Source organism: Lissotriton helveticus, chromosome 7 (assembly GCF_964261635.1).
Source record: "Lissotriton helveticus chromosome 7, aLisHel1.1, whole genome shotgun sequence".
NCBI classification, from domain to species: domain Eukaryota; kingdom Metazoa; phylum Chordata; class Amphibia; order Caudata; family Salamandridae; genus Lissotriton; species Lissotriton helveticus.
Window position 1 is genome coordinate 1,639,851,664 of NC_136068.1, and position 27,144 is coordinate 1,639,878,807.

General features: G+C 43.3%; 1 protein-coding gene across 1 annotated transcript; it reads right to left on the reverse strand.

The window, feature by feature from the left end:
• Window positions 1-1,840: 1,840 nt before the first annotated feature.
• On the reverse strand, window positions 1,841-25,708 carry COXFA4 (cytochrome c oxidase associated subunit FA4). Its single transcript, XM_078655324.1, has 4 exons — window positions 25,556-25,708; window positions 18,188-18,276; window positions 8,647-8,707; window positions 1,841-2,108 (listed from the first exon to the last, which is right to left on the reverse strand). The coding sequence occupies exons 1-4, from the start codon at window positions 25,595-25,597 to the stop codon at window positions 2,052-2,054; spliced, it is 249 nt and encodes an 82-aa protein (XP_078511450.1). The 5' UTR covers window positions 25,598-25,708; the 3' UTR covers window positions 1,841-2,051.
• Window positions 25,709-27,144: the final 1,436 nt, after the last annotated feature.

Consider the following 27,144-nt stretch of genomic DNA (forward strand, 5'->3'; position numbering starts at 1 on the left):
CCAATTAGAGTGCAGTTTCTCATCCAGTCAGCTTTAAGGGCACATCTGCTGGTAAGCTTCAACTTGTCAAATCCCTCACACAAACAGGAGACAGGGTCAGTAATCTTTTTATTAATTGTATGCATCCACACTTCTTTTGTAACCAAAACAATGCATTTCTACAAGCCAGTGAGTCAGAGCACAGATTTCACCACACACATCTGCTCTACCTATTTACTCTCTCACTCAGAAAATGCCAAGTAGAGACATTTCAAGTATTATTTAAGCAATAAACATGTGACCATCCTACAAGCAGCTGACCTACAACTGCCACTTCCGACAGAACAAAGCCCTGTCATCATACCACTCAATCTACAATGACCTATACACAGAATGCTGGGAATACAAATCAAGAAAGGGCAGTGACCACTATCATAATTGTGCTATAACATAATAAAAAAACATAACAATAAATAAAAAAAAATCCAGACCATCGAAGAACAAAACATTAACCTTAAAGACAATAGTTGAAATCCCAGCAAATATATTGTCTTTGTCACCATACCCTAGAGTTAAAGCCCAGGGTCTCTACGGAGATCACAAAAAAAAGGGCATGATAAACTTCTCAGGGAATACATCTCCAGTCATACTCTAATCTAGTGAATCCAACAGAATGATTCTAATAGTACTAAAATGGCTGAGGAGGAGGTAGTTCACAGATCTCCATTTTTTCCGACATCAAAAGAGGAACCTGTGCAGACCAGATTCCCTCTCAGGCATCAAGATCAGTCTCCATGCACGCCCACAATCTTGAACATTCACTACATGTTTACTCCAAAAATAGCCATTTAAACTCCACAATGCATGTACATTCTGAAAGAAGCAAACCCCTGTCCGTCATGAAGTTTTACTCCAAACTGAAGTCATTCGGCATGAAGTACAAAAGATCACTAATGCCATTATATAAAGCAATTATGCCATATTGCTTTCTTCATACAGTGCACCTCACGGCACAAGTTCTGCCAAAACTCCATTGTCGGCATTCTTGTGACATTACCTTCATTTCAACCTATTCATAAGGGATCTTTGTAACCCTTCACATTGCAAGGGGATGTTCAGGTGGCAATCACTTCAGTAAAAAAAACTAGCGACACTGGCATTGTAGTTGCGAAAAACGTGATACTTTGGGGATTTTGTGCCACATTACTAACAACCCTACAGTGGCCTCAGAGCGCTTAATACAATATATTCCATTTGCTACACAAAACGGGTAGTACAATTCTAAGACTACAGAAAAGTTACAAACTATACTATGAATAATGGTGCCATTCGGAAAGGGTTCTTTTTCTAATCAGTATCTAGGACAATAACATTGCCTTGTGTTTTCAATAGGTTATCGATCTCTATACCCTGGAAATTAAGGGCATATTTGCCCTTGTGAAAGTGGTCACTGAATCTATTCTGAGAAACATGGACATCTGAAAGACAACCTGAAGGTATGTTCACGTTTGCTCAATAGCTGTTGGACTTGAGAAAGGACACCCAAATGGTGCAGGCCTTCTTGGCCAACACGATTAACATTCCTTTTTCCTCTGATAGCATTACTACACTGAGATAACTGCGCTTAGCTAATACAATAGAGACGCAGACTTAATTTCTGTACAACTACTGTTTTCCGATATATGTCAAGGCAATGCTTTTGTGATAAAATATTGGGCAAAAGAAAAGCATTATAATTGTCAAGCCTGGAATTATATGCCGTTACAGAAGACTCACTGCTGCGCAACAGAATGGGTCAGGAACCCAGAAATTATACAAAAGACCTGTTAACTCCTTTAATGGGTCGAAAAAAATAGCAGAACACATTTTGTATGTTTATTCAATGTATACACCCCAAACATGGAGCAGTAGAACACATTTTACAAATGTGTTGGATTAAATAAAGCAACTTCAATTTACATCAATTAACCAATCGCAAAGCAACAGAAAACATTATTCAGACTGATTTGTGTTAATCGGCTTGTGGAAGACCATCATTCTTCTGTACAGATCACGGGGGTGAGGTTTGTGCTTTAATAGTCAGGTCCTTCCTTCTTCAGTTTCTTGTAGTCTATGGTCTCGGAGTAAAACTGCAGTAAAGAAAAGAATACATCAGAATAAATCTCAGAGGACGAGACAGGCATCAACATGCACACAATTGGAAAATTAGAACATTGACACATTATGAGTGCTGCTGAAAGCCCGAAGAAAAGCAGCCTCAAACATTCTAAACGATGCAAGATCAGAAATGAGTCTATAGCACATACTTGAATAGCTCTTAAGTCAATGTATACGCAATTTAAACAGCAAAAAGAGGCAAATTAAACAGGTAACAGAATGAAAGTATACAGGGACAGCCAGGCCCACCGAATCTACAAATTGTAAAGCTTGGCTTACACAAATATTACTGACCGGTAATGCTCTCGATTTAGATATTAATTTTAGAAAACAAAATTAAGCCTGAAAATCATGTACAATAAGTAGGTTTTCAATTCCTTACTGAGCTGTTCGTGATTAAGATATGCAATGACAAGACTAGAGGAAAAACCAAGAAAACAGATTTTTTTGGTCTGGCCTTTCAGACAGCTTTGACTGTGTAGGTGAATTAAAGATTATTGGTAAAAAGAATATAATATACAGCCATATAGGGTATGTTGGTCAATGTTCTTTGTTCAACTTTAATTCACATAATGCTTCCAAAACCAATATGGTATACAGCATAGAGCAATGGGTCAGCCCACTTCCGCCATAGGCTCCGCTCATATGCTGGTGAACCGCAGTATATGTTTTGATTTGGCAAATGTTGTGCACTTATGCACAAAAAAGTGCTTCTGCTCCATGCAGATGAAATTGGTTTATCTAACTGCCAGCAGTAGTATGCCTGTCTAGAGAAGGCTTACTAAAGCACATTGTAAGCATGATACTATGGGAAGAAGCTTGAAAATTCAACGACATGCAGCTGGCACTGCAAATCGGTTAAAGCGTCTTTTATAAGTTAGTGTTTATTTTTTTATGACAGCAGCACAGATACCCTTCTCTTTCCATCATTAACTTTAGTATTCAGAATGCAGTTCTGTATTGGAGTACGTTTTGGATGCCCACTGCTACTGTAACCTACATGCATTTTTAGGTCTACTTTGATAGCACAGCTGTCACAGAGTTGGACTGAGCTGGTTATGGCAACATGCCAATGATCAGTCCATAGGCCTGATCTGTTTATTATGAAACGTTACGACAAAAGGCAGTAGGGTTGATTTATTGTGAAAAGCATATGTTAAAGACAATATGTATAAAAAGGTGGGTTATTATTCTATATTAAAATCTACAAATGAGTATGTTGTTTCCTGGAACCTCACAGATTAAACTAGCATGCATGGGCATTGGTTATCTGTGAAAAACCGTGGATATAGAATATTTGCTGTGAGACGCCTCGTTAGGCCCTCTTAGTAAAGAATTTTCCTTAGCCAACTATACATTTGTACACATTTCTAATTGTCTGACTGTTTGCCTGATGGTTGATTTGTGGAAAGGCTTAAGCTCAGTACAGTTGGGCAGAGGTGCTTGCCAATGAGAACACCTATAGACCAGATTGCTATGCAGGGATAAGTTATGCCAGATGCCATAGATTTTGTCTTATGATGAAAAGGTATGACAAATGGATTAGACCGAACTTATCGGTTGTAAAAAGCACGTGTTAAATAGGACTAACAGTGGATTGTTATCACACTGTTACAGGCTGTAAACAAGTATTTGGTACCTGTAATATCACAGATTGCCATAGTAGACAAGTGTTTGTGATTTTCACTGTAATGATTGATGTTAGGGCCCATCGAAAGGCGCTCTATATTGTTTTTCAGACTGAAATTTGGGACAGGCCAGTTTTGCCGAAAACGCGCGTAGAAGAAGTTATAACAAAACCACCTGACAATCACATTATGCCATAGAAAAGTTGTCATATCTTTTAACATGTATATTTTATCATACTTTCCTAGAACCAAATAACACATTCTACCAATTGTTCATAATGTGGAATGCTCTCTCATATTTGAAATCACTAAATATCAGAAATACATATGTGAATAGTGTGACAATCACATTATGCCATAGAAAAGTTGTCATATCTTTTAACATGTATATTTTATCATACTTTCCTAGAACCAAATAACACATTCTACCAATTGTTCATAATGTGGAATGCTCTCTCATATTTGAAATCACTAAATATCAGAAATACATATGTGAATAGTGTGACAATCACATTATGCCATAGAAAAGTTGTCATATCTTTTAACATACTTTCCTAGACTCCACTAACAAAATTCCACCAGTTGTTCATAATATGGAATGTTCTCATTTGAAATCACTAGATATCAGAAATACATATATAAGTGAATACTGTGAACTCATCAAGCCTATGTGTATGTATGTATGAATAGAGGGACGAATGCAGTATGTATGTGCACCACTGTGCTCACCCCTTATGAAATGTATATATTGAACTATATTTAATGAAAAGATTAAATACAAATATTTGTGTTTCTCTAACCTAGAGTGTCAGCCTGTCTCTTAAATATACTGTTTATATCATGTTTATTTAAATATGCACTGATAAAAGTTTTTATCAGTTTTCTTAGGAGTGATCTGTTGATAATGAAGTTATGACATAGCATATAGGCCTGACGTATTGTGAAGAGCATGTGTTTTTGTGAAGAGCATGTGTTTTTGTGAAGAGCATGTGTTTTTGTGAAGAGCATGTGTTTTTGTGAAGAGCATGTGTTTAAGACAGTAGGCTTTTAAAGTGGATTGTTAATACATTGTGCTAAAGCCTGTAATGCAATTATTTTTAAGGGCTGTGGAAAACTCATGAAATGTGCTTTTGAGTAAGTATGCTAAATTTAAGGAAAAGTATGACCAATTACATAAAATACAAACGTGCCATTTAGCACTATATTTTAGCATGAAATGAGCCTTTCATACCAACATAGCAAGAACAAGCGGTGTGAATAGGTTAAAGTTCTGGTTGTTTGCCTTGTTTTCACATTGTTGTCACGCTGTAATTTTGCCATGAACGGCAGTGCAATCATACAAAGTGGTATCATTTGACAGCATAACACAAAGTTATGACAGCTGAATATAAACAAACCATGGGAATACAGTAATATTTATTAAGGTCTAGAATACAGTTTATATTGTTTTGACAAATGTACTTTTTCCAAAAACATATTTATGATTTTATTAAGGAATTTCTGATAGATGCTTGTGGGAAACGCTTATGAACACAGTAGGTCAGGGTCGGTTATGGAGACAAGCCAATGAAAGGTCATAGGACTAATTGTTTACGATGAAAAGTTAGAATAAAGGTAGACATATGGATTGTAAAAAGCATAATACATAAATCCAGATATGTAAATATACATCCATCTAGGGCTTTTGGGTCAGCCTTCTTCTGTCATTGGTCAGTGTCGTTTACACTTAGATTTAATCCATGACAGCGTACTGCACGAGCAATGGTTTAGTACACATCAGCCATTGGATCTCCTGCCCTGTAAAAGATCAGTTTTTGATCAAATGTGCAAATCTACCTGATATAATGTACATCAGTGTCAGGGCCGATTGGCCAGTATTTAGTTTTCAATTTCTCATTTTATAGTTGCCTTTTCTCTTACTTTTTTTTTTATAAGGAGGATGCTACAGCTCTCTAGTGCCAATGGGTCGCTTGCTTGCTGCTCCTTTCATTTGCAGTTCGCCACATCCCACATGGCAAATTCCTCTAAACCAGGTAACCATTATTGCAGGTGTCTATGATTTATCATTGATTTACCATTTCAAGATGGCCAACACGATGGTGCTAAGCCTAGACGCCATGCTTAAACTTTAAAGCAATGGGTTATGTACAATACCTCTGCAAGACGGTTAGCCGCTGCCATTTTTTGTTTCATTATAGTAGGCATATGCCTGCAATGTTTGGGAGAAGCAACAATGGATGCATGACTTCAGCGCCTAAACCCACCAATAACAGAAACAGCACTTTTATATATAAATAGGCCAAGCCTATAGCATTGCCAATTACTTGGATTAGTAGTTTGAGGACTCTTGCTTGATGACTGGCACGCCTGCAGTAAGCCGACTCCCCTCCCCCCCTTCCTGATGGACCATCCTACCCCGATCATCTTCCATTTCCTGAGTCATCAACCTCATACTGTAAGTGCCATTATAAGGTGGCTCAAGGAAAATGAAATGACTTGCTTTAAGAGGCGCTCCTTTTTACATCCTGTTTATTTTCACCCCATTTAAATTTGTTGCTGTGTTACACTGCGCTGCCTACTCACTAGTTATGTCTGCATTCCTATGGCCGGATTCAGTGATATTTAGGTCCAGGGCTGAAAAACATGGAGTTTTTCCTCTGTTTTTGTACCAGTAAAGAAGCAGCTTAACTCAACATCCTCCTCTGACAAACTACTATCTATTAGACGGAAACCCCTTCTGACTTGCTGAGTTCCTTCGCCAGGGTCAGACTGGCCTACAAGGCAATCTGGCAGTGCCCGAAAGGCCGGTCTTACAGGTCAGTACATTGGCAGTTTATGGGAGTATTTTTAGGTTGGATGGTCGTTTTTTTTCCTGACCCCACCAAAAACATTGCCTGCTGCATACACGAACGTAAGCAGTCTCCCACACCGTGCAAAACAGAGTGCATCTTTAGAAGGTAAAAAAAATGCCCCATTTTGCAAATGTGGGCCAATTATTTAGCTACCTGCTTCGCTACTGTGGGTCATTTACGTATGCCCAGGCCTGTTTACTGCCATTCTCATTGCAGTTTTAGCAAGCACCAGCATGGTGGTTTCAAGGCTTGCAGTGATCAGGTGGCACACCCCATTACCCCTTACACACTCAAGGTCAGCAGTTACCCACATAGTTAGAATAGTGCCCAGAGTGTTAAACTGATGCCCGCAGGTTCTTTTTGCACGCTAATCTTTATTTAATCCTGCAAGCTTTCAACCTCTAAAAGTAAAAATTGCCGGTGGTGTTATGAAGCAGTTCTTGTCCAGTCTTGTGCAGCTGAAAGTCTATGCTATAAGTGCTGAGTTGGTTAGAGTTTAAAATAGAGTTTAGAAATCCATTACGACGTCCTTTGGATAAGTAGTGTCTGTACAGTGGGCACAAATACAGTTGGTCAAAAAACCCCTGTGATTCTGGGCAAATCACTTAATCTCCCCGTGCCTAAAATGAAAGTGAGTCCTCATGTAACGTAACTGGTGCTATGTAAAGCGCTCTGATAACTGATTCGGTTCGGTTCTAGTTCGCGCTATATAAAACTCAGCAAAAAAAATAAAAAATCCTTGCTTGAAGCCTAATCTATATTAACTTTTGTGAGAAGGGTAAACATTTCGCATATTGACAACAAAAGAATCTAACTTAGTAGACCCATACTAGCACAGCAAAAAAAATCCAAACTAACAAAGTCAAAAGCCCCTTGGACAGGCTGCCACCAACAAAATCCAGGGAACTGCAGCAGTGTAAAAATACAAAGGATTAAGAAGCAAGCAATTCAGCAGGTAGAGCAGAAGCCAAAGCTTAGGGTTAAAAACACCACCTTTTAAAGTGAAGCCATCAACTGGAAGATGAACAGACTCAATAAAACTAACCCATACATTTCCCAACTATTTTAAATTGATGGGTTTATTCTCAGTTTTCTTAATAGAACTTCGGTTTACTATTGCCTTACTATTATTACAACCATTAAACTACGGGGAAGTGTAGCTACGGCAAACTGCAAAAGGTGGCACCCCAGCACCATTCACCCAGAGAACGGAGAATAAACGAGTTAGTCATAGGGCCAGGTCATTAAGGATACAAAAGGTACAGCTGTGCTTCATGCTACAAAATGGTACCTATGTTGAAAAGCAAAGCCCACTGACTATCTTCGTAGGCCATCGCTGCCATCTTTGGCTTGCCAGATGGCCACTTACGAAGCAACCCTTCCTTTCTCCCTAGATAATTTGAATGGCTGGTCATATAGACAGATGGGTACACGTCTAAAATTAAAGACCTGCATTAGTGTGAATGCCCATGTTGATAACTAATCACCTCCTCAACCACATAACATAGCACACCACATTTCTGCAGAAATCCCAGTCAGCCTTTAGGTGCATAATTTTATTAGCAGCACTTCTGTTGCTTCCTCTTCAGTATATGCCCCTAGCTTTGGGACTCACGAGATGCAAGGTGAGGAGCAAACCTTAATCAGGAATCTTGATCCCTCATCCCTCTTACTAGCTATGTTTTGACAAAACTAGCCTCCTCAATCAAACTATAAACTCGCTGCTAACATGATCCAAATTGAGGGGATTTCTTTTTTCTGGCATCCTAATAAATCCAAGCATTGCACTGCACTCATGGATCAGGACAAACGTAATCAATTCAGACCACAACCAGAGCAAATCAACCACTCAGTACTACCAGGGTTTAATCTACAACCATCATATCATGTCTCAACAGTGCCAACAGTGTCATGGGACCTCAGTGTACAAACACGACGCCCAGTTTACTTGGCAGTGACACTGCCAGTGTTACTTTACAAGACTGCACTATTACAGGCTAGTGAAGCATAAGAAAAACCTGCAAACATACCTTGTACTGGTAGTTGGGGCTGTTTTTGCTCCAAGGTTCTGGGTTATTCTTCCTGTCCCAGCTGTCAATAAAATCATGTAAAATATTATTATAAAATACAGACTTTATTTTCTATCACTTAGTTGCCACATACCTTCACTACTACCTCAGGTCAGGTTATTTCTTCAGTTACATCGAACCACACAGAGGACAAAGAAAAAATATGCAAAAGGAAGGCACAAATTCATAGCATTTTATATGAAAACAGATCACACTTGAATCACTGTGTCAGTAGTCGGTTCTAAAAATAGTAAAGACAAAGAAAGGTTTGTCACAGCTTGGTGTAGACCAGTACTGACATACTCACCAAGAAAGAAAGAGACACACACAGACACACACTTCAGCTTGCCATTCACTCTTGTACAGGTCTTTGTCCCGCCTCCAATTTTTCAGTCGATTTATATTGTCTGATCCTTGCATTCAGTACCTCTGCATCTAACCCTTTTTCCTTTCGCTCTTTCACCACCTCTTTGTATCCTAATTTGTTGGATTAGTGTCTCCATGATCAGATTCTGAATGTCTCATGTCTAAGTATACCTCATTTCTCTTCGTACTTCTCACTCACTGTTTATGAACACTGTCACGTTCTCCTCTACCTTGGTTTCTTCTATTCACTCCCTCCAGCTTCCCACCCCTCCCTTGAACATACAACAAAACAGACATTCTGCAGCCGCCTCTCATATGCAGGATTCCAGAAACCACCATGTGTGACGAGGCACATAAAAACACAGTGCGTTCAGCATGCCAGCCATCCAGGGAACTGTTAGCAACCGTAGATTCCACGAGCCAGGCATGAACTTAAGTAAAGGAGCAGCTCAATCATTCTAGGCTTATCTTGTGTGTCTTCTATTTTGCGATACTCTTGGGCACACAACTGTGTGCACACAGAAAAGGCACACAGTTGGCGACTGAAGGTAATTAGGGTGCAGAGAATCAGACTTAATGTGATCAGTGAATGCCAACAAGTGGACGTAGCAGGCCGCAGGGCAGGCACACAAGCAGCTGCTCGAACAAAGGTATTGTGAAGAGATATCACATGTGCACAAGTCCCCAAGTTGGAAGCTTAAGCTCTACCCCAAAGCTGCGAGTCACTGGCTTCCCGGGAGAACCAAGTTAACGGAAAATGGATACAAGGGCTGAATGAGATGATACAGTGGTTGATGATCAAATAGCCAAAAAAAGGCTTAGCACGAGTGGTGGGGTGGGTCCTAACAGCAAAGGGGTACAGGAAAAGCAGATCCAGCGGAGAACGGATCCTTGCCAATCTTGTGCACATGCCTGATGAAAATGGGGTGTGAGAAAGTGTCAAATGCTGCAGAGGGGTCTAGGAGAATGAGGGTTGGCATGTCTCCCTCAGTCCAGGATCATGCAGATATCATCTACTGCAGCAATAAGTGCTTTTTTAGTACGGTTGTTGGGCCTGAATCCAGACTGCCTGGCATCAAGGAGCAGGTGATTGGTTAAGGGGTCGGTGAGGCCTCGGTTGATTACTTTCTCTAAACACCGTTGCCAGATATGGGAAAATAGAGATGGGTTTGTAGTTGTAAAGCGGGCTGGATCAGAAGACTGACATATTTCCAGATGTCCAGGAATGTGGCAGAGTCCATGGAGGCATTGACGATTGTGGTTATTGCTTTTTTTTTTTAAGTAGTGGCGGGGCAAGGGTCAGGAGGAGCATTTGAGAAGGAGACCTCAAATGGATGTCTTCATGGCAGTAGCGATTTAGACTGGTGACGGCAGGCCACAAGCTCAGGGTTCGTTCATTGGTCGCAATGGGAATTTGAGTTACAACAGTAACTGGGTATATTAGGGTCGAAGTTGATGTATATGGAGATTTTTTTTCACAGAAGAACTGCGAGAGCTTGTTACAAAGGTCTTGGGGTGACGTTACTGTAGTCAGCAGGAGGTGGCGTGAAATCTTTGATGGCGAAAATGTCCTTGCTGCTGTTAGTGCTGGCACTGAAGCGATGTGCAAGATCTGTGTGCTTTTTGTTCTGTACCTTGAGGTCTTTATCTGCAATGTCTCGACTGGTTCTCCATTTGAGCGCCAGTTGCTTGCAGTGACATTTCGGCCACCTAAGTTCCTCTGTAAACTAGCTGGCCTGTGGCCGGGATCTTGCCTTTAGGCTGTGCTTGAGGAGGCCATGGTGTCAGCACATGTGGTGATCCAGTTAGTGAGGTTTTAGATGGCTTTCAGCAGGTCGCGGGCATGCTCTGGATAGTGTTTGGAGAGCACGGAAGCCCATCCCTCTGCGGAGATTCTTTTCCAGTAATGATGGATGGTTCCTGTGGTGATATGTCTGATGGTGCAGGCTGGGTATACTGAAACTGAGGAAGGCGTGGTCTGCACAGGTCATAGTTGCTGACTTGTCAACTGATGTTGCTGATGGAGGAGAAAATGGAGTCAAACAGGTTTCCGTCAGTGTGGGAGGGTGTGGTCATGCTGGTTGAGGCAGGGTTTATGGGGCTTTCTAGAAGGGCTGTGGAGGTTGGCTCGCTGCAGTCACCTAGGTGGAAGTTAAGGTCTGGGAGGATTACAGTGCTTGCTTTGATCAGGAAGGTCTTCGGGTAGTTCATGATGTCCACCTAGGGAGAAATTTGCTGGGATATGTATCTTGATCGTGAGGGGACCCATGTAGCTGGTGGGGGTGTCTGTATAAGAGGTGCTGCTGATGGTATCTTTGAATACGAGGGTGACCACCTGCAGGCTTGTGCTGATTACCTAATGATCTTGTAACCAGCGGGGTGCCGGTAGCGATGCCCAGTGCAGAGCTTGGGATTAGCCAGGTTTCTGTGAGAAAGAGCAGGTTCGAAGCATGGTTGTGCAGTAGGTCCCATATTTCCGTGGAATGTTTGATGGGTGAGCGGGTGTTGAGAAGGCATGCGGGTGTGGCATTTTGTTTGGGGGACTTTGGTGTGTGTGCACACACGAGTGGGGTGCTGGTGCATGTGTGGTGAGTAGGAGAGAACATGAGAACTTGAAGGCTGTGCAAGTTGACGCTCCATACATGCTCTGCTGTGCAGTATGGCAGCAGTGCAGCCAGCAGCAGCTGAGAAGAGCATGAGGAGCACAGCAGTGTTTCGTGGGTAGGCAAGAACAAAGGTTCCTGGGGTTGGGCCCAGACTATTTGCCTTTGACGGAGCAGCACAGGGTAAGTCATAAATGGGACATGGCATCAGTGCTTAATTTGTAAAATTTGAAGTCCAGGTGCTCAAATGTTTGTCAGAGGCCACACCCATTTCCCCGGCTCCACCCACTTCCTTCACTAGCTCCACCCACTTCATCCATTGGCTCCGCCCACACCCTCAACTGGCACCCAAGCCATAAACCTTTAAAATGCCACACATGTCCTCCGGCCAGAACACATGGAAATGTTACACATAGTGGTATTGGATCCCACCTTCAACAGTCAGCCAAAGACCGGGCCAGAGAGGCTGGCTCATGAGTCAGGGTCACCGAGGCAGCGCCGGTGGGGCAGTCGCAGTGAGAGTGGGTGCAGCAAGCTGCTGTGTTCACTGGTTGCAGCATAACTGATGGCACATCGGTGGCAGTAATATATCATGCCACTGGGAGGGACCAAGCCTACCGGGCCGCATCCAGGCTCAGTTGCCCAGTGACGATCATGAATAATTATTAAGTGCGGTGCCTGAGAGAGCAGGTAATCTATTAACTAAACTGTACTTACCAATGACATCTTTTTAAACACTTCTCCGCAGCTGCCTTGTATAGATTGCTGTTACAGTTTTGAGCTATGTGACTAGGTTAGTGTAGTACTAGTAGGTACTAGTACTTCTGATTCTTATTTCCTCCTTCAGCCTGTGCCCCAGCCGGGACCCTCACTAAGTGTTCCTGTCGACACCTGGCAACTCTAGAACTCAGCTCTGAGTCCGAGGTGTTTAGGGCAGGCGCTTGCACACTATCAGAGCTGTGCCACTGACTAGTTTTGTATTCAGAGCTCCTCACCAGCAATGTGACTGGGGGCAGATTAACTTTGCTACCGGCTGAGCCAGTGAGTGAGACATAGAGACACTTCTCAAGGACATCGGCAGCTGCATTATTATTATTTTTTCCCTACCTAGGTGCACCAGTGAAGTGTTGTGACTTTACTAGAGACAGAAGTATTTATTATAAAATTAACGCTACCACAGTGATTTCACACAGATGAGAGGTTAAATGTACCTGTTGAAAGCACTTGACTGTATCAATGATGCACTGCATATTCCCAAAATTACGATCACTGTACAAGGACACTAGGTTAGTGCCCTTTCATTTCTGTGATTTGGAGCAGTTTTAAGATTCTTAGTTTCTTGTTCCTCCAATATGTGTGTCATTTCTAATGTTTATATCAAACAATTTCCCTTGTCAATACTGCTTGATTTTGCTCGCGAGTACAGTGTCACTCAGTGGTTGAAATGTCACTCATAATTACACTTAAATTATAGAAATGTCACACATAGCAATTTGAAACCTTGGCAGCTATGCATAAGCACCCATGCCATAAAAACCATGGAAATGTCACACATAAGCAAGCACCCAAGCCATAAACAGTGGAAATATCTTACTTAAGCCCTCAGGCCAGAAAGCATGCCATAATCCATGGCAATGTCACACATAAGCATCCAGGCCAGGGCTAGGCCAAAAACCGTGAAAATGGCACAAGCATCCATGATCCACGCCATAAACCATGGAAATGTCACATATAGGCATCCAGCCGGGGTGTGTTGTTGACTTCCAGACACAGTACAGCTCTGATCTCATATACGCATCTCTGGGGCAGGGCTTATCACCACAACACCCAGCTAAGTACCCATCTTGGTAGGGGTGGCTTAAATATGCAAAGTATAATGCAGAATTACTGAAATTACTCCTTAATTGAAATTCAGGCCATGCCTTCTTGTAAGGAATCAGTGTCTCGGACACTACACCATGCAACAAAACTGTACCAGCATTGACGGACAACGTGGCAGGGCGTCTGGCAGCAAGGATATAGAAGGGAACATCATCACAGAGGAGGGGTATGGGCCAAAGGCTGACAAGAATGAGGCCATGTAGAGTGACAGAGAAAGAGAAATTGTGATAATGGGGTAGAGAGTGAGGGAGGCAAATATAAAGAGGAAGCAGGAGAAATAAAGGTAAGAAAGAAAATAATGTGGAAGGGAGAAAAAAAAAAAGATGCATACACGTGGAAAGAATGGGAGACTGAACGAATGAAAGGATGATGTGTGGACACGTGAAAGGATGGATATTTAATGAGTGGATAGAAAAGTGGGCGCACGGGAGAAAGGAAAGCATAGCTAAATGGTTAGTTGGTGGGATGGAAGGGTGGATGGGCTGAATGGTGCAATGATGGACACATGGGGGGGCAGAGTAGATTGGATGCAAAATCAAAGGATGGATAGATAGGTGAAGGATGGTGGCCAGATAGAAAGGTATGATAATAGGAAGAATGGACGGATGGATGGATGAAAAAGATTAACACATGGGCAAAAGGATGAATGATATGATTGATAGATGGATCAAAAGATGAATGAATGAAAGGGTGGACGGAAAGGTAAATAAAGGAGGGCTGGAAGTGAGAGACTAGTATAAATGGGTACGTGGGCAGATAAAAGGATGGAAGAAATGGTGCACTGAGCTCTTCAAAGGTGTGTTGTGCTTGCTTGCTTCAAAGTGGCGATTCTGGCTACTCTTGTTAGTTTCGTACCTGGGTTTTTGAAGCAGGGATCGGAGTTGTTTTGGCATAGTCCTGTCCGAGCGCTGTTCTGGATTGATTTAAACACTGGAAACGTTGGATCTGGACAGTGCAACCGCGCTCTGTCCAATTCGAATTAGACATTACAATACTGCCCGGACATAAGAGGCCCTACTCGTGATGTGCCTAAAGGAAGTGGGTGTGTACTTCTATGTAACTGTAATGATAGGCGCGGAATCATATTTCGTAGGAGGTCAGGATTAACAATAGGTACCTGGCAGTGGCACCACTATTTCACGATTCTAAATTTTAGAACTCAGCGCTATATCAGTATAGTATTATATAGCTCAGAGCCTCCGGTGCCAACGCCGTTTAATCAAGAGAGGCAGCCCTCGGTCTGTGGCGTCTCCTGCTCCCTACACCCTTCAGTGGCAGGAGATATCCTTCTGGCGAGGGTGGGGGGGCTCTTCCTGTTAGGCTGGGGGAGCCCCGCTGACTGTGGATTGGACTGGACAAGGCGAGTGCTCCAGGTGTCAGACAGGCTAAGTCAGGGGGTGGGGGCCAGGCTTAAAGGCAGCCGCTGAGGTGTGGGGGCAACGGATGGCTTGGTCTGAGTCCTGGATATAAAGTTGAAATCCACCCGGGTTGCACAGAGAGCAGCAGCACCACCAGACACAGACAGCCTCGCCCGTAATAACCACTCTGGCTCCGATGCTAGGGTCCGGGCCCACATGACGGGGCCCGCAGTCCTTACTTTTCTACGATCCACAGTTAGAAAATACCAGACAGTAAAAGCGGAGGGTGAGGTCCCTTACTCCTAGCCCAACATTGTTGGCGGGGTATCTTTGACAGGAAGATCAGACTGGGGCAGAAACAGGCACATCAGTCTTCTTACCTCATAAAAGCGTAAGGGCTGGGGCAGTGTCAGGCCCTTGCCTGCCCACATCCTCTTGATAGTCCGTGGACAGAACTGGATTACCACCATAGATCATGTTTCACGTGAGTGCCCCTAGTTCGGTCAGTCACAGACCAATACCTCAGAGTCTGGAAGGCCTAGGTCAGACTCCGCCACATACCGGTGCCCTTGAAAGACCAGTAACTGGGTTCGAGTCTCGGTAACGACGCCAAAAACCCCCTGTGATTCTGGGCAAATCACTTAATCTCCCCGTGCCTAAAAAAATTAAAGTGTGTGTCCTCATGTAACGTAACTGGTGCTATGTAAAGCGCTCTGATAACTGGTTCGGTTCTAGTTCGCGCTATATAAAACTCAGCAAAAAAAAAAAAAAATCCTTCTCTCCCCATACCCAAACGCTTCCTGTAGCCAGCTGCCTTCTTAGTAAACTTCCGGCTCTCGCTCTGGCAACATGACTGGAGGTGAGGACTTCCCACCCCGTCGCTCCCCGCCACCCCGGGCAGATTTCTTTGCATAACATCCTGCCTCAGTGGCGCCGCGGGCATCGGAATAGGATACATTGTAGCAGCAGTGGCGCAGCTCACCACGGGAGCAGTGCGTGCAGGCCACAGCGCTGGAGCGATGACCCTGTAATTTATGACGAGGCAGGGGCCCTTCGGCCCTGGCAGTTTCTAAGTGTGACAGTGCCTCTGAAGCGGGCTGCTGCTGCGGCATCCAATTTGCACCATTTTACACACAATCGCGTGCAATACCATCTCTTCACCGGGGAGACCCGTGTGATTTTAGTGAACAGCCAACATCATGTGTAGACCCGGCCCTGGAAATTAAGTGCCGGTGCTTAGCACCGGCACAAATTAAGCACTGCATGGCATACAACAAGTGGCCTCTCCTACGGACTCTGCTAGAGCTTTACAGTACAGAACAACTTTATACTGCTATGTTTTATTTATTCCACCGGACTTGAACAGGAACTGGGAGCAGGGTTTCACAACTGTGTGCCCTAGCCCTGATCCGGAACACGTGCAGTGGGCTGCTCATTCCACATAGATTCAGTCCCGGTATCTCTGAAGAGTATCGCTGTTTGAGATACTATTCAGAAATTATGAACCCCTGTTACTGCAGCACCAGGCTTCCCTCAATGCCTTAAATGTTAGAAGGCGGCCACCAATGCCCCTACAACCAGCAAATAGTTTAAGAGCTTCCATCAGTGAAAAGGACCAAAGTGCCCAAGTCCCGTAAAATAAGTCCAGTGGAGCCAACCCGCACAAAATAACCTCTTGAAATCAGGTGCTTCCAAACAAAAGCCCGATAACTTAGCCTTTTGAACTGTTACCACCTGTATTACGTTTAAACAAACACCTCAACAACAACAAAAACACCCCCCCCCCGCCCCCCGAAATATTGCCAGTTTGGTCTGGAGCATTCACTTGTGTGATAACACATCAAGACTATGACAAATGATAAATGTGACAATTTAAGAGCAAAGATTTTTGCTGTTCATCTGTCTGGAAAAGGTTATAAAGCCATCAGCAATATGAAGCCATCAATCCACAATATATGAGATTTTTTTTAAGAATGAAAAATATTCAAAAAGTTAATGTACCCAGGAGAGGGTTCACTAGCAAATTCACTTCCAGATCAACATTCTAATGGCCTCTGCAATTACAAAAAGAAATACACAAAGATTCATCCGTGTAGCCATATTTCATCAATATGGTAAACAGAGTTCAGGTTTCTATTAACAAGAACAGAAGTATGGCATTTCTGGAAAATTAACCAACCAAAAAACCCTTTTCTCCAAATACAGTGTTGCATTTGTCAAACAGCACAACTTCTGGAACAATGCCCTCTAGGATAGATGAGACCAAAGTAAAGTTGTTTGGCTATAACGCACAATTACAGGCTTGGCAAAAACTAAACACCGAACATCACCACAAAACCTCATCAATTGTAAAGCATGATGGTGGAGAGGTGATGACTTGAGCCTACTTGAAGCTGCAGGACCAGGATGTAGCACAGTCAAGTTCACCATGAATTCCCCTCTACATCCGTAGATTTTAGAGGGAAACATGACATAATCTGTTCAACAGTTGTAGCTTAGCCAAAAGCGGATCAGCGAAAGGACAATAATCCAAACCACACCAGTATAGATGTCTAGGACTATATGGCAGGGGGGGGGGGGGGAGAACCTCCGAAATAAGAAGTCAAAGTACGGATCTCAGTCCCATTGACATGCAGGGGCGGGACCTATCGGTGCGGTGCATAAACAAATGCTCTCAAACAAACATTGAGTTTTAGAGAGAGGAGTAGCACAGAACTTCTCCCAGGCCATTCGAGGGACTGATTAATTGTAAATAAAATGTTACTGTCAAGATACTGCTGCTAATGTGGGATCCACATGGTATTTAATCACAGGTTACACGTTTTCCAGGGGATTAGTAACTGTTGGATACTTTGTAGTTTCATAAATGGTCACAAAATGAAATCTATGCATCACGTTCGGTTAATTGTTGTATTGTTAGGACTTGGTGACCACTAGATGAATGGCATGTAAGTATTTTTATGTTAAACCATAGACTTCTATTCCGCGGCAATGTAGTTAATTTTCAGCCAAAAAATAAGCATACAGGGATATAATTCAGTAATGCATGTGTGTGATTAGGACTCTCTATGGTCTTATTTAGGCTACAATAATATTTATCTTCAGGTAGGAGCTCACCATCCCAAGAGCATGGACTGGGATCAGAGGTTCATGTCAACTCTTGTTAAGATATATTATGTAATTGGTCTTTAAAGTTAAGGTGGTCTAGTTTACCAGGATCAACATCAACATGTGAAAAAGCTCAATTACAAGATTGTGCCTAGAGGTAGATGTAAAAAAAACAAAAACACTTACGAGACGTCAGGGCTTCTCATCGTCACACGAAGTGCATACATAACTGAACCAACAGCTCCGAGTCCAACAAAGGCAAACAGAGGGATCAACTAGAACAAAGGAGGAAAAGTCAGCATGAGGCAACGTAATAAACACCAACTCCTTTTAGCAAACGCGGTTGCATCCATTACATGCTAAGCCCTATCCATGATAAAATCTGGACTACTGGATATCCATTTTACTCCTGGATATCCATTTTACTCCTGAATGTAAACAATCTAAGGAAAACGTACAACTGGAGCAGTCCTATATTCAGAGGTATCAGGGCAAAAAGTGGGTATTGTGTTATTACTGGCATGCGTTCTCGGAATTTGAAATGTAGTGAGAGTGAGAGACAGTTGAGGGGAAAAACCGGTGCTCAGTCTTTGCTGCGGGCTTTGACATGAAGAATCTAAAGATACGTTACAAGTGGTGTTTTAATTTGGAAATTCAAAGTAACAGTACTGTTGACAAGCTGCTCAAACCCCAAACCTACACTAATTAAACCTCATCTTCATGTGAATCTAGAGATAGTTGAGGCCACACAGCGGCAGTTGGGGTAGAACAATTTAACTCTACCGCCCAGGAATCTAGTGCTACACTCTGGAGAGCATTCAACGACTATCGATACCGATGAAACTCCAGGCACTGTGATCCTTTTGGACCTTTTGACAATTAACGGCGATTATAGAGCGAATTAGCAAACGCCAGAAAACATGCGAGCCGCCATTAGAACTCAGGCTGACCGCGCAAGTGCTCTCATGGTCAAACTGCGCTACGGAAGCTCCACTCAGTGTGCACCTGCCTGGATCAGTTACTCCGCTCATGGTACTTCTAGTAGTACAGGATCTCTCACCCTCTCAGAACGAGAGCAATCTCAGAATCAAGCACCGAGCACTCTCCAATCTATATGCACCCGCTACATTCATCATGTGGTGAGCGGGCAATCTGTCAAATATTGGTTATTCTGGTTGAATATGCAGTAGTGAAAGTCAAGGTTCCTGATAGGCCCCTCACTGGATACATTGCTTACATTCTTCCGAATTTGATAATTGAAACAGTTGGGATAATGTGCTATTATTGGCAAATGACTGCCTGCTTTTCTTTATATTGTGTATTCCAGGTTCAGCTAATTTTCAGGTAGATTTCATGTTAACTTTGGAAAATCCCAAGAACCAGCAGTACCATTGTAAGCATAATTTAACTGGAGGGATCTTACTTTATTAATCATGGCTGTGCTAAACTTAGTCTTCCTCAACCTTTTAGGTACATGAGTGTGAACCTCATTAAGGGGGAAGAATGAAAGGAGTATTTTGTCAATTACATTTCTACTTTTGACAGTGATGATTTTACACCAGACATGAAAAAGAAAATTAGATTGCATTGTTTGGGTCCAGGAGTTCTAAAGGTGTACAACCGCATGGGAACGAAACCCCAATCAGGGGGCGAAGGAGATGTGTTTATGCACGCACTAGAAGACCTTGATGTATAATACTCACCGACTGTGTGTGGCAATTGACCGCTATAACTTTCATCGCAGGAAAGTAAGTTCAATGGAGAAAATTGAGGATTTTTTATCTATGTTAAAAAATTAGCTATTAAATGTAGATTTGGTTTACTAAACTGTGAACTGATTAGTGATCATGCATTGCCAAAAATTCATGGTTGCAAAATAGGTTATGGATTCACGAGGAGTCAAATTTAAAAAGAGGACAAATCCATAGTAATCAAGGCAGAACTCGCGTCACAATGTGCGAAATCTATCATTTCTTCAGGAAAGAAGGACAATACAGGTGAAACCGTTAAAGTAGTCTAAAAAAACCAATGCCAATGTGGAAATAGCAGCTAAAAAAAAAACTATCATCAGAACGAGAGGATGGAAGAACTCAAGGGAAGAGGTTATCGTTGTGGTAGTTCTGGACATATTTCCCATGATAAGAAATGCCCATCAGTTAATGTGAGGTTACAGGGCATTTTCCTATTGTGCCGCAATACAATTCTGTTAAGTGTGAGGTAGATGAAAGTCTGGAAGAACAAAATCTGTGAAGTAGGAGGTAGAGGAGGAGAGCATCAGGTAGATTTGGATTAGGAACAACTTCAGAGTCTTAGCATTAATGACAATATCACGCACACTGATTATTGTAGAATGAGCAAACTGGTGTACGATATTTTGGTGTTTTGGGCAGGCAGGTGGCTAAATTGATGGATAATTCAGATTCACCATACACTATCAACAAGAAAGTGTGGGCTGAATGTTTCATTCCAAAGATAGGATGAGACTTAATGAAAACCGACATTAAGCCACAAAGTTTCACCAGTAAACCTATTGCCTTATTGGGGTTCCAGAGATTCGAATTTGAATTTAAAAACAAGTTAGCAGAATGCAAAATGTATGCAGCAGAAAGTGGCTCATCTATGTTAGGGTGCGGGATCAAGGTGAGTTGGGTATTCTACTTGACGCGAATAGCTATGAGCCCGTCTTAATTGTTAACAGCAAGATATGGGAAGGAAGGATTTTTACTTATCTTATTTACAAAAACTTTCAATTCCCCTGTTGTTCATGGGAATACGGACAGAAATTCATAAGACTTGGGGACAGGATGCAGCCTTCCGGCTAGAGCAATCTACCTCGAAACTGGGGAACTGGGTTTGCGTCTCAGCAACGATGCTCAACATCCTGTGATTCTGGGCAAATGACTTAATCTCCCCGTGCATAATAAAAAATGAATGTGTCCTAGTGTAACTAAACTCGTGCTCATGTAAAGAGCTCTGATACCCGATATCTTCGGGTCTAATTTGTGCTTTATAAAATTATTTTCTTAAAAAGCTTTAGGATATCGCCAAACCCTGTGTTCACAAAGTGAGGAACATACCCTTAAGCCTGTGGTTCCCAAACTGTGCGCCGCGGCTCCCCAGTGCGCCGTAATGAGGTGCTAGGGGCTCCGCGCACAGCTAGGGTGACCAACCGTCCGTAAATTCCAGGGCCATCACAGGGAGCAGCGCTGCTCCCCTGTGACAGGCCTCACCCCCGCTGCTGGAGCCGCCTCACACTCCTCCAGGAGCAGCCCCCCCCGCCCATTGAAATTCTGTATGGGGCTGATTGCCACTTACTGAATGACCAGGGGGCAGTCAGGGGTGTTCAAGCATGTGGCGGCCTCCTCCTGCCTCAGTGTACAGAAGGGCATTCTGTTAGATAAAAAAAAAGTAAAATGCCCACTCTGCAATGTTAGAGAACACTTCATTTAAAGAAGCCTGTGAAATAAGTTTAAAAGAACAGGTTACCGTTCTTTCACTGTCTCATCATTTTTGAACTGAAGTATTTTCAATATTATATTCAACAATGCCATGGTTGCTGCTTTTTTATTTTAAGGAACTAGCAACCATTGACAAAGCCAATAGTCCTGGCTTGTTGTTGGTGCAATGATACTTGCTGTATTATATATCTGGATGCAATGACAGAAACAACATAATACCAGTCGGGCGCAACACTATGCTAAGCGCAGATTTTTAGCATAGGTGTTTTAAAATGCGCTCTTAATTACATCCAACACCCCCTTTGAAGAGACCCCCCATTTTTTTTACACCGCTTAAAGCCCTGGAAACAACACCATGTTACAGTAACCTCACATCCTGGCACTGTGCATCATGTGTGACTCATGACTTCTACGTTTTCAGTCTGCCTATGTGCAGGGGCATAGTGAACGCTCCCCCACCGCACCCCACCCCTTGCTGTAGTTCGTTCTTGATAGGCCTCTTCTGCCTGCAACTCTGCAGACAAAGGCTCAGCTCATAATGTGGAAAGGTGGGTGAGTAAATAAGCGAAGGAATGTCTGAATGGCTGGATGGATTACTGAAAGGATGAATGCATGAATGAAATGGGGAATGGATAGATAATGAATGAAAGGATGGATGAGTGAATGAGTGGAAGTATGGATGAGAGAAAAGGTAAATAGATGGATGTATGGGTGGAAAGGTAGATGGATGGGTAAAAGTGTGGATGGGTGTGTGAAAGGATGGATGGATGAGGGAAAGGGTAGCTGATGGGTGAGTGGATGGGTGTGAAAGGATGGATGAATGAAAGGGTAGATGATGAGCAAGTGAATGGGTGGATGATGAATTAATAAGTGAAATGGTGAATGGATGGATGAGTGAAAGGGTGAATGTAAGGATTGATGAGTTAGTGAAAGGGGTAGATGGACAAAAGGGTGGATCGATGAGTGAAGTGAAAGGGTGGATCGATGAGAGAACAGATGGCTGGATGAGTGAACGGATGGTTGGATGAGTGAAAGAATGCGTCCCAATTACTTTAAGGAAGATAACAGGAGGTACATACCACCCACCCACCGGTAAAAAAAATGGTGGGGAGCCACGGCCAACTGCCGATTAGGTCAAGGGAGCCACAGGTCAAAAAAGTTTGGGAACCACTGCCTTAAGCGGAAGGGAGGTAGTAGTTATGTAAAAAGTGGGTACATTGGAAAAGCACGGTATCATTGAGCAAATTGATTCTTCAGATTGAATGCCCCTTTGGTGGTGGCGCACAAAGCAAATGGGCGTGTCAGATTATGTGTGGATTTAAGAGATCTTAAAAACATTTTTGTAGATCAATTTCCAGTACCACTTATTTAGTTATCTGTTACCAAGGGTATGAAGTGGTTTTCCACTATAGATCTGAAATCTGCATAACAGGTAGTATTGCATCAGGAAAGCATACATTGGACAGCATTTATAACTCCTATTGGTTACCACCACTTTAGGAGAGTGTGGTTTGGTCTAGCATTGGGGCAGCAATTCTTAATGTATAGGCTGCTCAAAGACAGGTTGAGAGTAACCTTCTCCCAAGATGGCAGCCTCGTCATGAGTCAGAATATGGTTTAACATGAAGAATTTTAGTTTGTCTAGAGCGTACTTTGAGAGTATGAATTGACAGCGGAGGTAACCAAATGACTGGTTACTCACCAGTAATATTCATTATTCAGAGTTGTAGCCCTCCCCGTCCCAGTCCTTACTAATGAGCACAGCTCCTCCCACCAGAAACTCCCAAGCAACTAAAAACCCATCCCTTCCCTCCAGGCCACACCCGGAGGCATATAACCCTACGACACACCCATCTACATCCTGTACCATCAAGCACAAGAAGTTGAACAGGGAGGGAGGGATGGGAACCTGGACGGGGAGGGCTACGACTCTGACTAATGAATATTACCGGTGAATAACCAGTCATTAACTCCTCGTCAGCCCTCCCCGTCCTTACTAATGAGCAGATACCAAAGCAAGAATCGGCTTCACTCAGTAGCAAAACAGACTTAAGCAGCACAAGCAGAAAGTCACACAACCCAAGCAGAACGCAACACTGTGTCCACAAACGCAGGAGACAGTCCCACGCATCACCCAACGACCATGGGACATAAAAGCACGAGGATAACACCAAGCAGCATCCACGCAGAACACGGCCAGGGAAGCCCCCCAGAAGCAAGCCCATTACGCAGCCACCCCCCGAGGCGAGCAACCTCGAACCGACCCAGGTGCCAACACACCACAAGCCAAAACGCAGGCCCCACAGCCAACTCAGCCACTGACTGAGAGTAGCCACAGAAGGCCCCAGATCATGATCAGCCGGCCCAAAGGAAACAAAAAGGGAAGCCACCCTATGAAAAAGGCACAGCAGGAAGGAAGCACACCTCCAGAGCCCGCACAAACAGCCAAACAGAGCAGCTGTACCTAAACCCGAGGAAGAGGATCAGGACAGAAAACAGGCAAAACCAGAAACTTCAACCCGGAGGAAAGGACACCAAGGGGCTCACCGGCTCAAAGCCCGAACCCCAAAAGGTCCACACAGCCGCCCACAGAGTTCGCAGGGAGGACACAGCCTGACCCAAGTCGAAGCCAACCGCCAAGAAATCCAAGACACGCACCGGAATCCAATGCAAATAAGGAATCAGTTATCGGTGGAAAGTTAATCTGTCTTGGGAAGTGGGAGGCTCGTTCACCAAGCAAATTAAGAGGCAAGATTGTGACTGTCACGAAAGACCTCTTGGTGTTGTAAAAACTAAGGAGAACAAAGCAGTTATATTGGTGGCCAAGATGGGATAAGAAGATTGACGTAGTGTGGAATGGTGAGAAATGTATTAATTCGGATAAAAGATTGATAATGTTCAAGCCTTTACCACTCATTGAAGCTCCACAAATGCCTTCGGAAAGTACTGGTGTTCATATCTTTAGTACTTTAAAGAATAACGATCAGTGTAACAGTTTGCTGGTGTTAGGAGCATAAAAAGATATTAAGTGTTTAATGTCATATGTTTTAGTTTTAAAAACATTTCCCTTAACGATCAAATGTTTACATTTACTGTGATTACGAGTTTATAGTCATACAGGTAAACCGAAATGATGTATGTACATTGTTGCTTATATATCACACCATCCTGAAGTTCGATAGCTGGGGTGAATTGTCAAGGACAAATCCACTGTGGTCTTAGTAAGACTTTCTGCAAGGATGTTACATGTTTGTTTTGAATGTCAGCATAGTTCCAAACAAAAGCAAAACGGACTTTCCTTTCCAGCACAGTGGCCACATTTAGTAAATACCCAACCAATAAATGCAGCTCCTGAATAGTGCTGGAAAATTTACCCAATACCATGTTTTTGTAAAGCATACAAAACAAACAACTGATTTTCCCACTGTACCACAAAAATGGGTTTAGGGCAGAGAGTTAGGTTGATTAACGTGCACATGAAATAAGCACATGGGTGCACTGGGAGAAGCAGGTCATGGGGGGGGGGGGGGGGGGCATCGGTCAGCCGAAATAGTACGAGCCGATACCAGAGATAGAACTAAAGTTTATTCTAACTTTCCAATGTATGTTGACCCATAGTTTTGTAAAGCACCAGATGCGGACGTTTGCGCTTGTAAGTTACAAGTGTCAGAGATTGAGGCTTGCCTGCAGCCGTTGCGTGTCAGGACTTCCTCGAGTAATAGAGCTGACAGGGGGGCACTCCTTAATATGATCCCATGGGAAAACTGCCGATTTGGCAGCACGCTAGTGAAATTATGTTGAAGTGTACTATACTACAACTAACAGAGAGCTTGCGGGCGTATTTCTGGAGATTACATTACAAATAAATGAGTGACTGGCTTTACAGAAATCTATTTGCACTTCTTGAGTAACGCTTTTTTCTCTCGGTCAGCGCTGTTAATACAAATGAACGATTATTGCGCTCTCAAAACGCCCCCACCCATTCGGTATAAAGCCGCAATTGTCGTTTCTGAGGCAGTTTCCCTTTCCGTTCGCTGCTGTTGCTACAAAGCTCGCGTCTCCCTCCACCCCTGTGCCCGCCGAGGCGCCCACTCACGCTCGGATGCTTCTTAGCATGGGTCAGCATGGTACGAAACATGGTGGAGGCTGTCGGGTCCACCCGCGTCCTTTCCCGTCGAAAGTAAGACCTGCCAAGACCTCAGCGCCCTACCAATGTCACCCACGCCGGAAGAGCACGTACCTCACGCATCAGGAATCGGAAGTCCGTCACTCGCGCAGACCCCGCCCTTCAGCACCCACTCTCAACGCACGACAAAGCGGCATCCATTTGTGAATAGAAACCCTGCCCGTGAGAACAGCTAAAGGGACCGATACAACTGAAAACGTAGCGCAAACAAAAAACTTAAATTGTGATTATGGTTGGCAATGTAGAAACATTTAAAGTGGCTTGTGGATGTAAATATATAATTAGAGCGTAGTTGAACTTAGAATAAACAATATCACTAGTTTGGTGTTTTTTTTTTTTTTGCAGAGTGACTTTTGCGCAAAAACTTTCTTTCTTCTATTGTAAAATATTGTTTAGAAAGTACATGTTTTCCCTGGTTACAGATAGGATTACAAGTTGAACGCTTGGACTAAAACACCGTAAAAACAGTGCCCCCGCAGGATTTCAATGAGACTGCTTCAACTGCGTCATAGCTTGTATACCTTTGTTCATAGGCACGCAGTGAACACTTGGGCCGTAATGAAAAATTTCCTAGCTAACGTAACGGAAAGTTTCAATTCTATTAAGGACAAGGAGGCGAGGATTATGCAGTCCTTTCTTCTCTTTTATTAAACAGCACATTCAAAGTAACCAAACAAAAAACTTTAGACTACAGCTCCCATGAGCACATGGGGCATAGTGTCCATAACAACAGCCAGCCAATGGAGATGGTGTCCGCTGTATAACCAGTGCTGACGTCCCTTCCGCTTCCTCTTCTTCTCTGTGAGGAAAACCCAGGAACGTTCTTTAGTCTTTTTGATCTTGTCCTAGAGCAACACAAAAATAAACCGTTATCCCGTTCTTCTTCCTTACCAGGAAGCATCAGGAAAAGCTGTGTATGACATTCTCAAATAAGCAGTGTAGAGGAAACATAATATCAAGAGAAAACTGTGTAACTGTACCAATAATTTCACAGACCATGAATACCCCACCGCAGCAGAAAAAAACCCCCATAACAGACATAAGGTGTTACTTACTGACTGTACGAAGACACGGGTGGGTGAGACCAGCAAGTCTCGGGTGGGATAATCCTCGCCTCCTTGTCCTTAATAGAATTGAAACTTTCCGTTACGTTAGCTAGGAAATTTTTCATTCTATATCAGGACGGAGGCGAGGATTATGCATGTTTAAAGCATATTCACCACTAGATCTGCTGCACCATAGATGGGTTTGAAATAATATTTCTTGAACGTGGACTCTGAGGACCAATCCGCCGCTGCCATGATGTCCTCCAGCCGACCGCCCACCTGCACCGCCTTAGAAGCCATTGCCCCTCTCGTGGAGTGGGCCCCAAATCTGGCTACGTCCACCCCCGCTTCGGTCATGATCCAACGGACCCACCTAGCGATGGTTGGAGCGGAAACCGGTTTAAAAGGTTTCTGTAAGGCGATAAGGAGTTGGCGCTCTCCAGGAGGGCGGTA